The 13,401-nt window shown below is 37.4% G+C and overlaps 2 protein-coding genes across 8 annotated transcripts; both read left to right on the top strand.

Annotated features, from left to right (window-relative positions):
* Positions 1-2,727: 2,727 nt before the first annotated feature.
* On the top strand, positions 2,728-4,920 carry LOC7465211 (uncharacterized). 2 transcript variants are annotated; one of them, XM_002319421.4, is made up of 2 exons: positions 2,728-3,156; positions 3,607-4,920. In XM_002319421.4, exons 1-2 carry the CDS (start codon positions 2,895-2,897, stop codon positions 4,626-4,628), a joined length of 1,284 nt encoding a protein of 427 aa, XP_002319457.4. In that variant the 5' UTR covers positions 2,728-2,894; the 3' UTR covers positions 4,629-4,920. The 2 variants fall into 2 exon arrangements, with proteins under 2 accessions (XP_002319457.4, XP_052302284.1); XM_052446324.1 differs by lacking the exon at positions 2,728-3,156 and adding an exon at positions 3,186-3,497.
* A 3,513-nt stretch (positions 4,921-8,433) lies between these two features.
* LOC7478875 (uncharacterized) lies at positions 8,434-12,099 on the top strand. 6 transcript variants are annotated; one of them, XM_052446323.1, is made up of 4 exons: positions 8,435-8,817; positions 9,294-10,737; positions 10,821-11,011; positions 11,111-12,099. In XM_052446323.1, exons 1-4 carry the CDS (start codon positions 8,544-8,546, stop codon positions 11,179-11,181), a joined length of 1,980 nt encoding a protein of 659 aa, XP_052302283.1. In that variant the 5' UTR covers positions 8,435-8,543; the 3' UTR covers positions 11,182-12,099. The 6 variants fall into 6 exon arrangements, with proteins under 6 accessions (XP_024439198.2, XP_052302283.1, XP_052302280.1 ...); XM_052446320.1 differs by having other exon boundaries at positions 11,045-12,099; XM_052446322.1 differs by having other exon boundaries at positions 10,821-11,077; positions 11,144-12,099.
* The last annotated feature ends 1,302 nt before the right edge of the window (positions 12,100-13,401 follow it).

Here is a 13,401-nt window from a genome sequence, read left to right as displayed (position 1 = left end):
CACACTCAATTGAAAAGGAACTTTTTATAATTCTTTAAGAAAGAACAAGTGGAGAGTCATTTTCAATCCACACACAATTCTACTTAATTTCCGTTATCTTCCTGGTGGGTCATGGTTTCTATAAACCAACCCCGTTTAAAAGACATCTCACGAAGTCACAACTCAAAATAGTGCTATGTGGTGCCCAATCGAACCCCGCCCAACTCCAAGTTAAGTAAAGGCACATCCATGTCCAGTCCCACTATTAGGAGTGCGTCCACACCGAGCCCTATGCTACGCTAGGAACCCATCCCACCCAACTTCATATTAGGTCATGGCATGTCCGCGCCCAATTCCAAGTTGGGTAAGGGCACATCCACGCCCAGGCCCACTATGGGCCAGGGATGCATTTGTGCCCAGCCCCCTGTTGGGTCAGGGACACAACATCGTCCACCTCCACGTTGGGCTATGACACGTTCGTCCCTGACCATTCTTGAGTACAGTTACAAGCTGAACCCAACTCATACTGAAAAAGTGTATGAGTTGAACCCAATGCCCCTCAGGTAGAGTGTACGGCTGAAAAGTAACTCCACACTAAGCATCTCATACTCTGGATCTGGGTTAGTAATCATGATACCCACCAACACCCCAGGAAACTTTATGCAGATATTTATTCAGGAAAATTAATAACACCCTGAGGAGATCTATTAAAAAAGAAGCTAGTGTAGTCTTGAAGTGAAAATCATAAAACATACTATAAATAATATGCAAGGATCTCTAGAAATAATTTATCCCATGATATTTGAGTGATTTTTGTAACCTCATCACTTCCTATGCACAATTATTCTCCCTTTCTATTTCCTATCCTTTGCCTGAAGCTGTTTGTAGTGGAATAGAGAGATTCCAAGCTCTCATTCGCCCTTGTTGCTTCCTTTAATTATATGTAGTAAGAGCATCTCCAATGGAGAAGCCAAATGGATAGCTAAAAATAAAAAACTAATATTTTAGATTTTCTTTGCTTGTTTTGCACACTCCAAGGGAAAAGCCAAACAAAATTCTAAAATGGCTTTTCTCTCCCACAAATGCTATTCCTACATATCTCTTCAAAGAGTCAAAACCAACAAAGTGAAGCCACTAAAAAAATAAATTAATTAAATGTAGACATGTGGAAAAAAAAAATAACATCAAATTTATTAAGAAATAATAAGACACTTGTTTCGTCCACTCCAATATAAATGACTCTTCAAATAGCTTTTTTCCATTGGAATAGATATAGTAAAAAAAGCTATATTTACACTATTCAAAATGCTATTTTATTAATTTAGCTTTTCCAAATAGCATTTTGCATTGGAGATGCTCTAATGGCTAAACACTCGACCGACCCCTTTTTAGCCACAAAGCTTTTCACTTTTCCTGTAGCAAATTCTTAATTGTGAAGAAATAGGTTTTGGAGGGGTATTTCAACTTCTGCTAGTGTTTTAAGGGTATGGTTTTAGTTATTTTTTAAACGGTTTTTTTATTTAAAAATATATTAAAATAATATTTTTATTTTTTAAAATTTATTTTTGATATCAATGCTTTAAAATATCTAAAAACACCAAAAAAAATATTAATTTAAAATATTAAAAAATTAGATTTTTTTCCAATATATTTAAAAAAACAGAATAATTTACATCATGTACGGTTGATATTTGGAATGGAGATGGCTAGTTTTTTTTTTTTTGTGTTGGGTTTGGAGATCTGAGTTTGGGTTAACATGGTGGTGGGTTTTTTTTTTTTTTTTTAAAAAAAAAATTCAATTCAGTTGCAAACTTGTAATAATCATCAAGGAATTTATACAGATCATTCTCCACCTCTTTGACAACAAAAGTGAACTAGTCGTTTCCAGGAAAATCAATCAGGAAAATAATATGCATGCATGACAAGACATCTTTGACCGACAGGAAGATGTAAGATAGCAGTCTTATGGTTTTGTCAGATAGCACAAAGTCCAAGACTCCTTCCTTCTCCCCTAAGACTTCATGGTTTTGTGCTGTTTACTTTAGTTTAGGCAACCGATTTCTTTACCCTCTCATTTGCCAATATTCAGATTCTTTTCTCAACGAGATAGAAAATTTAATTTAATTTAATTTAATTTTTTTTTTATTTACGTGGGGTGTCCGGGCCAGCTTACGCGCACCACGACTATTCCCCACGGCCCACTGGACATCCTGCAAGCCCAGGAGCAGGTAAGGCACCGCGGGGGTGACAGACGTGCACATAGAGAGTCGAACCCGGGACGGGGGCGGAACAAGTCACACGAAAATTTAATTATTATTTTACACGCTTGATGTTCTTATGTATATAAATACTTGGTTTCTATTTATTTATGCTGTCTACGCAAATAAATTATTTCTTTAATCTTATGTTTGCATTTGCCAGAATCTAGATTATCTCCTCCGTTAATAGGAATAATATAAAGACAATTCATTAAAAACATACTTTTTATTTGTTATACTTTTCACCTTATTGTTTATACAATTAATTTCAACTTACATGCTATATATAGTTTAATTCCGTTAGTAAATAATAATAAAAATAAATAAATAAATAACATATACTAAGATAAATATCTAAAATAGTTTATAAATATTTAAAAGTTTTACCCAGATAATAAATACAATCGCGAATATTTATTGCACACCTGCATTTAATATGCGTTATGACTTAAAACGTACCAAACACAACCTTGACTTAAAGTCACCAAACCACGAACACACACAGAGGAATGAATAAATACGTCGTCTCTGCCCCCCCTCTCTCTAACAAAGCAAAGCAAAGCAAAGCAAAGCACAGCATAGATATCAAAACCACATCATCACCCTCTAAATCCCCGCCACCAAAACCACCGTGATTATCGGAGATCTTCGTCAGAAATGGGCGAGGGCGGAGGAGGAGGAGCAGGGGCACAGTATGTGAATGCGAAGACATCAGTTTGGTGGGACATAGAGAACTGTGCTGTACCGAGAGGCTGTGACCCTCATGCCATAGCACAAAACATAAGCTCAGCTCTTGTCGAGATGAATTATCGCGGTCCTGTCTCTATTTCCGCTTATGGTGACACTCATGGTATCAACTCAACTGCTCAACAGGCTCTTTCTAGCACTGGGATTGCTCTCAATCATGTCCCTGCTTCAGGTATGTTGGTCTTACTTGTACCTCTTGAAGTCTTTGCTTCATGCGGTGCTTGGTTTTTGGTGGATTAGTCAAGAAAGATTGGATCGTGGTCACTTTTTAATTTGGCTTTTCTTGGTGTTGTTTTGATTGATTTTGTGACGGGGTTATGCAAGTTGTGTAAGAGACTGAATTGACTGAAATAGAAAGGGTTTGTTAAGATTTGCAATGTTGTAGAGAATTATAAAGAACAAAGAGGAGTTAGCAATCTTTGGAATCATGGATCATTTCTTTTATTAGATCTCAAGTTTTGTTATTGAAATAGGAGAAGGACAGTTGTTGCGACATCAGCAGGATGTGTTCTGGTCTGTGATGGTTTTTGAATATTGAAGTCTTTTTTGTGTTGTTTACTTGTTTATGTGTTATGCTGTAGGAGAGTTGATGTTCATGATTTTATATGTTCATGATGAACAGGTGTTAAAGATGCAAGTGACAAGAAGATTCTTGTTGATATGTTGTTCTGGGCGGTGGACAATCCTGCGCCAGCAAATTACTTGTTGATTTCTGGTGATCGAGACTTCTCCAACGCTCTTCACCAGTTGAGAATGAGGAGATACAATATTCTTCTAGCACAGCCCAAGAGAGCATCCGTACCCCTTGTTGCGGCCGCAAAGAATGTATGGCTTTGGACGAGTCTCTTGGCTGGAGGAAGGCCACTCCCTGAAGGTGAATCACAACAACTCGGTAGCAAAAACTACACGTCCAGTCCAGGCACGACAGAGATTCCAGTGTCTGGTGCCGCTCAAACGAAGGAACCAGTAGATTCCTATTCTGGGAAACCGTATGTGGCAAATCAGAACTCTCCTTCCACATCAAGGCGTGATAGAGGGAGAGCGAATACAATCCAAAGAAACCCGAGTCAAACAAATGCATCGAAAACAACAAACACGCCTTTTTACCCCAGTGCTCCTCCTCCAATGCCTGCCAGACCCTACGGAACTAGCTATACCTCTGCACCATCTACAAGAGTGCCTGCTTTTGGTAGTTGGAACAATTTTAGACACCCTGTCAGCTCTTGCCCTCAACGACGAAATGCAGGGCTAGAGCATGATCCCAAGAAATCAAAAGGGTTTTGTGCTGGAAAAAGACCAGAGCCAAGTAAAAACAAGAAGAAACCAGAGGGTGAAAACTCAAAAGGGTCTTGTGCAAGAAGAGGAGCAGAGGTAAAACATGATCCCCAGAAGAAACCACGCAGTGAAAACAAGAAGAAACCAGAGGGTGGAAACTCAAAAGGGTCTTGTGGAGGAAAAGGACCAGAGCTAAAACCTGACCCCAGTAAGAAACCAGAGGGTGAAAACAAGAAAGTGGCCAGTGCAAGAAAAGGTGTTTCAATGAAAAAACCAGTTGTTCCTAGATCAAAAAGACATGTTAGCGTAACAAAACAGGACAAAGGTAAGAAAAAACCACCTGCTGCGAAAGCAAGAGTGCGAAAGTAAAAGGGAAATGACATGGAAAATGTTTTGATGGCTTGCTACATCGTATGGCAGCACTATACATGCCTGCCACAAGGCTATTAGTGTGCAATGGCTCCCGTGTTTCTCTTGTCTTGGGGATAAAGGAGAGGATGTTGGGGGTATTTACGGTTTTATCTTATTAGCATGAAGAAGGTGCAGGATCTTCTTTGTGCTTACTGTAATGTAATCTTATATGTTTGGCGTGGGAAAAACGCAGGTTTCTGTATCTATCATGTCGTTTTTATTCCATTGTTTCTGGCATTTTATCCTCAAATAGTTTTTGGGTTTTTTAAAATTTTAATTTGGAGATGTGATTCGACGGCAGTCCAAGCACACCTTCGGAGTTCGGAGGAGTTAGCTGACTGCTGTTATTTTGTCGCTTCGGGGGACACTCATGGACGTTCACGTGCTCTCTGTCAGCACTTCATATATAGTTTTTATTATTCTATCACGTTTTTTTATTTTTTTTAATTTGAGAGGTAAGAGGTTTTGCTTCGGGGAAAAACGCGTGGAATTATTGCTGTGTCCGTGCATGCATTTCTTAGACAGACATGATCCTCTCCTAAAACTAGGTATCTTCGATTCCGTACGGATACAACAATTTTATATATTCTTGTATAGTTTTATTAAGGGGACTCTTTAATCCAATTCTATATACACACGTATTAAAAAAAAGCTAGATAAGGGCAACACCTCATTCCATTGACCCTCCTCCCCATGAGGTGGTGGCCCTAACCAAAGAAAACATTGTTTTGAATCAACACTACACATCAGTCAGGCAACCGATGAAATGACCCACAAGTCCCTTTCCACCTCCGTGAGATATTCACAGCTCCTGCCTTCTTCAGTCATCGGATGCATGATGAGCCAGTCAGCCTGTGAACTCAAAATATTATGATTATATGATTTTTTTTAATTAATCTATATCTTCCTTCTTCTTCTTTTTTTAACCCAGATGACTTTTTAATTAGTTATTTATGGATATTTTAGAAAGTTGTAGAATATATATAAACAACATACATTAAAAATTTAAATTTACTTTATTAACAATGATAATAAATGGAATTGAGATAAAATTCGTAATACAATTTAAGATTTAGTTCAACTTATATTAATAAAAATAAATCAGAATAAAATAAAAAGATACAATCAAGATTCTTATTGTAGATACAAATTATGATACCGTGGATTGGTGTAGGATGGATTGGAATATGATGATTGAGGACTAGGTCAATATAATAAATATCATATAATAAAGATGGAAGACCATAAATGTTATTATATGTGTAGCCATATGTGGTAGTATAATCATCAACAACGACGGCTGATGCTATGACAGTCGTGAAAATAAGGGTCACCAAGAACCATACAACATCATATAGAGAGAAGAACTTCACGATCCCAAAAACTATAGAGCGCCCTACGGAGGATCAAAGAAAAACAAAATCTCAGGACTTAGAAAATAACCCATTAATTAATAATTACTAGTATTTAATTATAATCAGATCTTATCACATTAATTAATTCTAGCTCGTATATGTATATACCTCACTGGTATCTCTCTACAGCAGCTGCACACAAGAATTAGTGCCAGACGAAGAGCTCTATATATATGCCTATATATCTGATCTTTATTTAGCAGATTAAGCTGTTCGCTGCATCATTTGCTTCCCTGAGAACAAGGCAGGCAGTAGCTAATAAAAACTGACTCCAGATTCCTGGCTTGGTTTTGAGATAATTTGCAGTCTCTGTATATATATACGGTCTATATCACCCATGCACACACCCCATGTATGATCACTGCTGGTGAATATTCATGAATTAATTTTGCAATGAACATGATCCAGTACAGTACTAGTAGGATTAGCAGACCATTTTCATTTGCCAACTCCTAGCTCAGTGGTTTCGTGGCTTGTGGACACATTAAAGTGCTAGTTGCCTTGGCTCAAATGTTTTGTGTTAGTCAAAGCTCAATAATTTAAATGAAATTTAAATATCCAATGATAATTTTTTTTTAAAAAAACTTTTTAATAAAAAACCTAAAAAACCCAAAATGAAACTAGATCCGGGTCACGAAACCGGGATTACTCTGTAGAAAAAAAAAACATGAAAAAATCACAAAGTAAAATTTCAAATCATAAAAAAATTAACAACAAAACAAATATTAATCAAAACAATGATAACCAGATATAGTAGAAAAACTAAATAAAAAAAGAAATTAAAATAAAATAAATCAAGAAAAAAATAATAAAATTAAAAATAAAATTAAAATAACAAGAATTAAAATTGGTTGGTGATTGAGGCAATAGTATACTGTAAAGTCACCTTTTTTGCTTCGTTTCGTGGAATCGAAGGGTTTTATATATATATATATATATGGCAAGGGTATTTTGGTCTAATTTTTGTATGAAGAAATAAAAAATAGTTAATTAAAAAAATATATAGAAAATTTATAATACTAGAATAAAGAATACATATTTTATTCTTATTGAATATTTATATACAGATTTGTTTATATTAGATTCATATATAATTATTTTTAAATAATTGCTAATATTATTATAAGAAGTTATAGTTTTATTTACACAGTATGACATAATTAGGTGATCTTTCAAAGTGTTATCATAGTTATTTATTTTAAAATATAAAAAATAAAACAACTTAATAAAAAAAGTGAAAAGCAAAAAGAATCAAGATCTAATATACCTAGTTTTCTTTTTTTAATAAAAGATCATAAAAAAACTTTGAATTTTCATAAACATTGCGCTGTATAGTAAACAGCGTAGCTCTTTTATTTTATTTTTAATTTAATAAAAGAAAGTGTCATGGCCTTCCTTGGCTTTGCACGTTGAGCAGCCTCTGAAGGGACTTTTAAACAAAGTCAAGTTCCGTCCCTTTTTTTTTTTATTTTTTTTTGCTTTCCCTTTTCCTTCCTGAGAAGGAGACGCGAGTTTTCCTTCGCTGTTAAGACTAACAATTTCTTTCCCAAACCTTACCCCTCCATTTGCCGACGTTCAGATTCTTTCTTCCCCTTATTAGTTAATAAACCATAGGGATAATTAAGTCAATTGCAACGCAGGATATTAGCCAATCAAGATGGAACAAGTAAGAATGGAAAGGAGGACTTCCTACCCGTCTTATTCCTCGTCAACGCCTAACATTGCTCAAGACTTCTTCTCTTGTGTCGACGTGGCATATGATGATTGGTAATTCATACATGTCGAAGCATGATTCATTGGTTTCTTAGACAGAAAGTCATCATCGATGCATGATAATCTAACAAATACCACGAGCACAACACTCCTAAGTGTAAGTGTTCCTGTGGGAGTGGAGTTGTTTTTATTTTTATTTATTTTTAAAAATATTAAATTAATATTTTTTAATAAGAAATTGATAAAAATCCTCCTTATTTCTCCAACCTCTCGTATTAACAATAAAAGTCCACCTTTTTTTCTTTTTATTTGTTAATAAATATGTTTTCTGGATTAATTTATGCTTCAATCAAGTCTGCATTCTCTTGATGGGGGGGATTAAGGCATGCATTCATATTAATCTAATGTATTTAATGAAATAAGTTCTTTTAAATTCTGACTTTTTTTGTAAAATATAGAAGAAGGAATAAACTTTTTTAAAATATTGTGGAATTTTAAAGGTAAATAATTATTTATTTCCTAACTTAGCAACTACCCCTGTAATTTCCTCATTGTCAGCTACTAGTGAAAGGATACAAGCGTAATGTAACCTTTCCTCCTCGAATCCACTACTTAGCTTAAAGTCACCAAACACACCACAAAACACTAAAGCAATGCACCACTTTAGTAGATACCAAAACGACATCACAACCCTCTAAATCTCCGCCAGCAAAGCCACCGTGATTATCGGGGATCTTTGTCTGCAATGGGCGGAGGCAGAGGAGGAGGAGGAGGAGGAGGAGGAGCAGAGGCACAGTATATGACTGCCAAGATTTCAGTTTGGTGGGACATTGAGAATTGTCATGTTCCCATGGGCTGTGACCCCCATGCCATAGCACAAAACATAAGTTCAGCCCTTGTCAAGATGAATTATTGTGGTCCAGTCTCTATTTCTGCTTATGGTGACACCCATCGAATCGATTCTGCTGTTCAACAGGCTCTTTCTAGTACTGGGATTGCTCTCAATCATGTCCCTGCAGGTATCTTGATTTTACTTGTACTCTTGATGTTTTTGCTTCTTGGGGTTTTGGTTCTTAGTGTTTTTTTTTATTAGTCGAGAAAATGGGATCTTGGTCACTATTTTGGCTCTCTTGGTGTCGTTTTTATTGATTCTGTGATGGGGTTATGTAATTTGTGTAAGAGACTGAATTGTCTGAAATTGAAAGGGTTTGCTAAGATTTGCAATGTTGTAGAAAATTATAAAGAAACAAAGAGGAATCAGCAATCTTTTGAATTATTGATGATTTCTTTTATCAGATCTCATTTTTTGTTATTAAAATAGGAGAAGTGCAGGTTGACTATATATGAATTTGCTACAACATCAGTAGGGTGTTCTGGTCTGTAATGGTTTTTGAATATTGAATTTTTTGTGTTGGTTGTTTGTTATATTGTGTAGGAAAGTGGATGCTTGGATATTGTTTTTATTGTAGTTCATAACTTTAATATGAATGAACAGGTGTGAAAGATGCAAGTGATAAGAAGATACTTGTTGATATGTTGTTCTGGGCAGTGGACAATCCCGCGCCTGGTAATTATTTGTTGATTTCTGGTGATCGAGACTTCTCAAATGCTCTTCATCAGTTGCGAATGAGGAGATATAATATTCTTCTAGCACAACCACAGAAGACATCCGCATCCCTTCTTGCAGCCGCGAAGAGTGTATGGCTTTGGACGAGTCTTTTGGCTGGAGGACCGCCGCTCACTGAAGGTGAGTTACAAAAACTTTGTAGTAATAACTATATGTCCACTTCAGACACGAAACAGATTCCAGTGTCTGATGCCGCCCAAATAAAGGAATCAGTAGATTCCTATTCTGAGAAGCCTTATGTGGCAAATCAGAAGTCTCCTTACACACCAAGGGGTCATGACAATAAACAGAAAGGGAAAAACATTCAAAGAAACCCGAGTCAAATAAATACATCCAAAACAACAAGCTCGCCTCTTTGGACCCAAGAAGATCATCACAACTCAAACTCTCACCAACCTGGTCCTTCTTTCCCCAGAGTTCCCCCAAGTGGACCTGGCCTGGATTTTGTTCCTGGAAATAATAATTTTACTTGGAGTGACAACACCCACATCAATGGCAACTACCAAAATCATTATACACAGCAATTAAGGCCAAACAATCCTGGTATGCGACCTGAATTTGCAGCAGGTGGTTTGTATCCTCCCCATCCTAATCTTCATCCTCGCGCCCCTCCTCCAATGCCTGTGAGACCCAATGGAACTAGCTTTACCTCTGCACCATATACAAGTGCACCTGATATTGGTATTTTGAACATTCCCGGACACCCCGTCAACTTTAACCCTCAACGACGAAATCCAGAGCTAAAACATGATCCCAAGAAGAAACTTCCCAGATCTGTAAGCTTAAGTAACTCGCAAAATGGAAATATGGCACATAACTCGCCATCAGTTTACCGGGACGAGAAGCCAAACCATAGGTACCCTGGTGGTCCAGAATATCCACCATCATCCTCACATGCAATGGGAGCCAGTGTTGCTCCAGGGAGTGATAAATGGGGGAGTCAAGGTTGCCCAAAACCTTCCGAATATGTTCAAGGCCTTATAGGAGTGGTCTTGCTTGCCTTGAACACCCTTAAAAGTGAAAGGATAATGCCAACTGAAACAAATATAGCTGACTGCATCCGCTATGGAGATCTGAAGCACCGTAATACTGACATTAAGAAGGCCCTTGAGAGTGCCATTAAGCATCAGATGGTAGCAACTCGGAGTTTAGGTGCTATGCAGTTGTATGTTGGTAAAAATGAGAAACTGTGGAAATGTGTCAACCCTGTTGGTGGTAAAGCTAAACAAATCCAAAAAGCAACATGGAATGAAATTCATCAATTTCTGAGATCCTCTGCTGGACGATCTGCAATCTTGGCTTCTGAGTGCAGGTTAAGCTCACCATTTTCTTCAACTCTGTTTGATTTCCCGAGTTTCAATTCTAACTGTGAAAATGCTGTTGTATATTGTACAGGTATGAAGCAGGCACTATTTTAAAGAGTAAGTGCTTGAAAGAACATGTTCTGGGTGATGTACTTCAGATCTTGAACATGGTAATTGGCTATAAGAAATGGATCATACCTCATCAATCAGGATGGAGACCACTTAGCATAACAATAGCAGAAAAGGCTAACAGCGATTCAGGCTCCACAGAGGGCACATTTGGCTCCACAGAGAGCACATTTGGCTGGGATACAGGCTCCACAGAGGGCACATTTGGCTGGGATACAGGCTCCACAGAGGGCACATTTGGCTGGGATACAGGCTCCACAGAGGGCACATTTGGTGGGGATTCAGGCACCACAGAGGGCACATTTGGCTGTGAGTGGGGTTGATTTTAAAAGAGGCTTCTTGCCCTTAGAATTAGAGAATAGGTAGTAATGGTTAGAGTTTGTTTATGCTGGTATGTTTAGTGCAATGGCCATCTTATATTAATCTTAAGTTGCCAGAGAAGATCTCCCAGGTTTATCCTGAGGGAAAGTTAAAAGAAGTGCTTCGACAACCTAAGTCAAGGTGACAGTTTTTCAGGGGGCACATTTTTCTAGCTGCTACTATGCGCGGTTAGGTCTTCCTTTCAAAGTGGACGTAGTGCAATGGGGTGGTGGTCTTCATTCTGTTCTCGGACATCTCTCACATCTCTGGGATTTTGCTTTGTTAGTATGAAACCTGAGCTTCAATTCAACCCATCTACAGAAACTGTGGTTGAAGATTATATATTTTTCTAGCATATATTCCTTTTAACAAGTTTACATACAGAAGATGGAAGTTAAGTGATGAAGGCGCCAAGTTACTCAGCAAAGAAATATGAAATTATTATGCAACTCTGCAAATTTGGAAGTTGTCTACCAGAAACTGACCTATCACATTTTGACCATGATTAGTCATGAAGATATGAAGTCAGAATGGGAGAACTCAACAAATAATGATGGGTGTATGCTGCAGGGACTGGATGCTAAGAATTATATACCTCAAAGCGTTGTCGAACTTGGTCATTGCAATTTGCAAAGATGATGTTGATGCAACTTCTCTGGTTTTCAGATCCTTGAGCCTTTTTTTTTTTGTTTTAGTTTTTTTTTAATCTTTCCACTGTTCGGTAAGTATGTGTAAACCTCAAATAAAGAAGTTTGAATGCATGCTCGCGGAGCCGCTTGCGAAGCATTTTGTGGGTACCTCTAGTTCTGTCTGGCTTGTGTAATTTTGATGGATGTGTAAGCATTTAAATGAAATGATATTAGCCGAGTCTTTCCTCGTTATCATTCTCTTTCAGAGGTCTCTCTTTCTGGCCCCTTTACTCTTCTAGATGTCACTGCCATAGTTCTGGTTCCATATGCTGGGAACTGAGTAATGCTGTATTCTATGTCTATGTAATCCTATAAACAAACGAGCAGACAAGGAAAATGAAACCTTTTAGCTGAGCTGGCTCTTGCTATGCTTAAATTCTCTCTCTCTCTAATCTTTTCATGCTGAAAATGAAAGTTTTGGCCATCGCTTGCTCGATGTAGCCGATATTTTTGGTTTGAGATGCCACTGGTTTCCTTTTTCTAGATTCCACTTTCGAGACTGATCACCGTCTTCTGTTTCTTACATAGCTGACTTCTTCACACTGCAATGCAGAGAACTCAGACATCGTACTACCATTTCTTCTACCTTCTCCCTGTCCTTTTCAGTTATATAAGTCAGACTCCGTGTTTCAAAAAGTCTAAATGTCCGGTGACTTTGACTTTTGTGCTGTCAAAGACACTCAAGAGTCAAGACCGACCGCATCTTGTTGGATAACTCTCTGTTGGAACTTTGAGCATCCCTTTTGCTTGCTGCCTTCTTTCTTTCTTAAAATCATTCCTCAGGGGCTTACCTATCAATTAACAAACTCAAGGTTTTTACTTCAAGCGATAACTTTTTCACATTGTATATATTATTCATATATAGAAGTTCAAATAACTTAATTGAAATATTTTAATCTCTATGGTATATTAATTTTTGAAATTCATGGGTCTTCTTGTTAGACCGATCACTGTGTATAATTCAGGCGTTATCTTGAACTTAACCTTGTCTTATCAATTCATAAATATGTCTGCAAAACTATCTACGTAACCCAGCTGTAGCAGATCCGTAACTGACAGAAACACTTGCATCACTAGGTCTCACCACCGGCTATACCTGTTAATTTTTGTTTAAATCCATCGGCACTTGCCCTCTCTTAAAATTCCTATATGCAGTGATAGTTGTTTTCATATTGCCTATGGTTTGAAATCAAATCAAATTGTTGCAAGTTGTACGGATAATCAGTACAATTTCATATCCGAAGCTGAGGTTTTCACACCGAGTACAGGTGTGTGGACAGATGTTGAGGATGTCAACCCCAGTATTGGTGAATATGATACGTCAGCACTCTCGCTCGCTAGACTTGTGTAGTTGTGAATGGAGTGTGGTATCGTAAAAGCTTTTCAAGCTCAGTGTTGGAGATCGACTATTCTATTGTTCAACATGGGTGATATTGTTTTCCTGGAGACAAAAACAACCCTTCCGTACAACGATTCTGAGGTGAGTTACCTGAT

The sequence above is a fragment of the Populus trichocarpa genome, chromosome 13, assembly GCF_000002775.5.
Source record: "Populus trichocarpa isolate Nisqually-1 chromosome 13, P.trichocarpa_v4.1, whole genome shotgun sequence".
NCBI classification, from domain to species: Eukaryota; Viridiplantae; Streptophyta; class Magnoliopsida; order Malpighiales; family Salicaceae; genus Populus; species Populus trichocarpa.
Note: the sequence above shows the minus strand (reverse complement) of the source record. Positions and strands in the feature narration are given on the sequence as shown.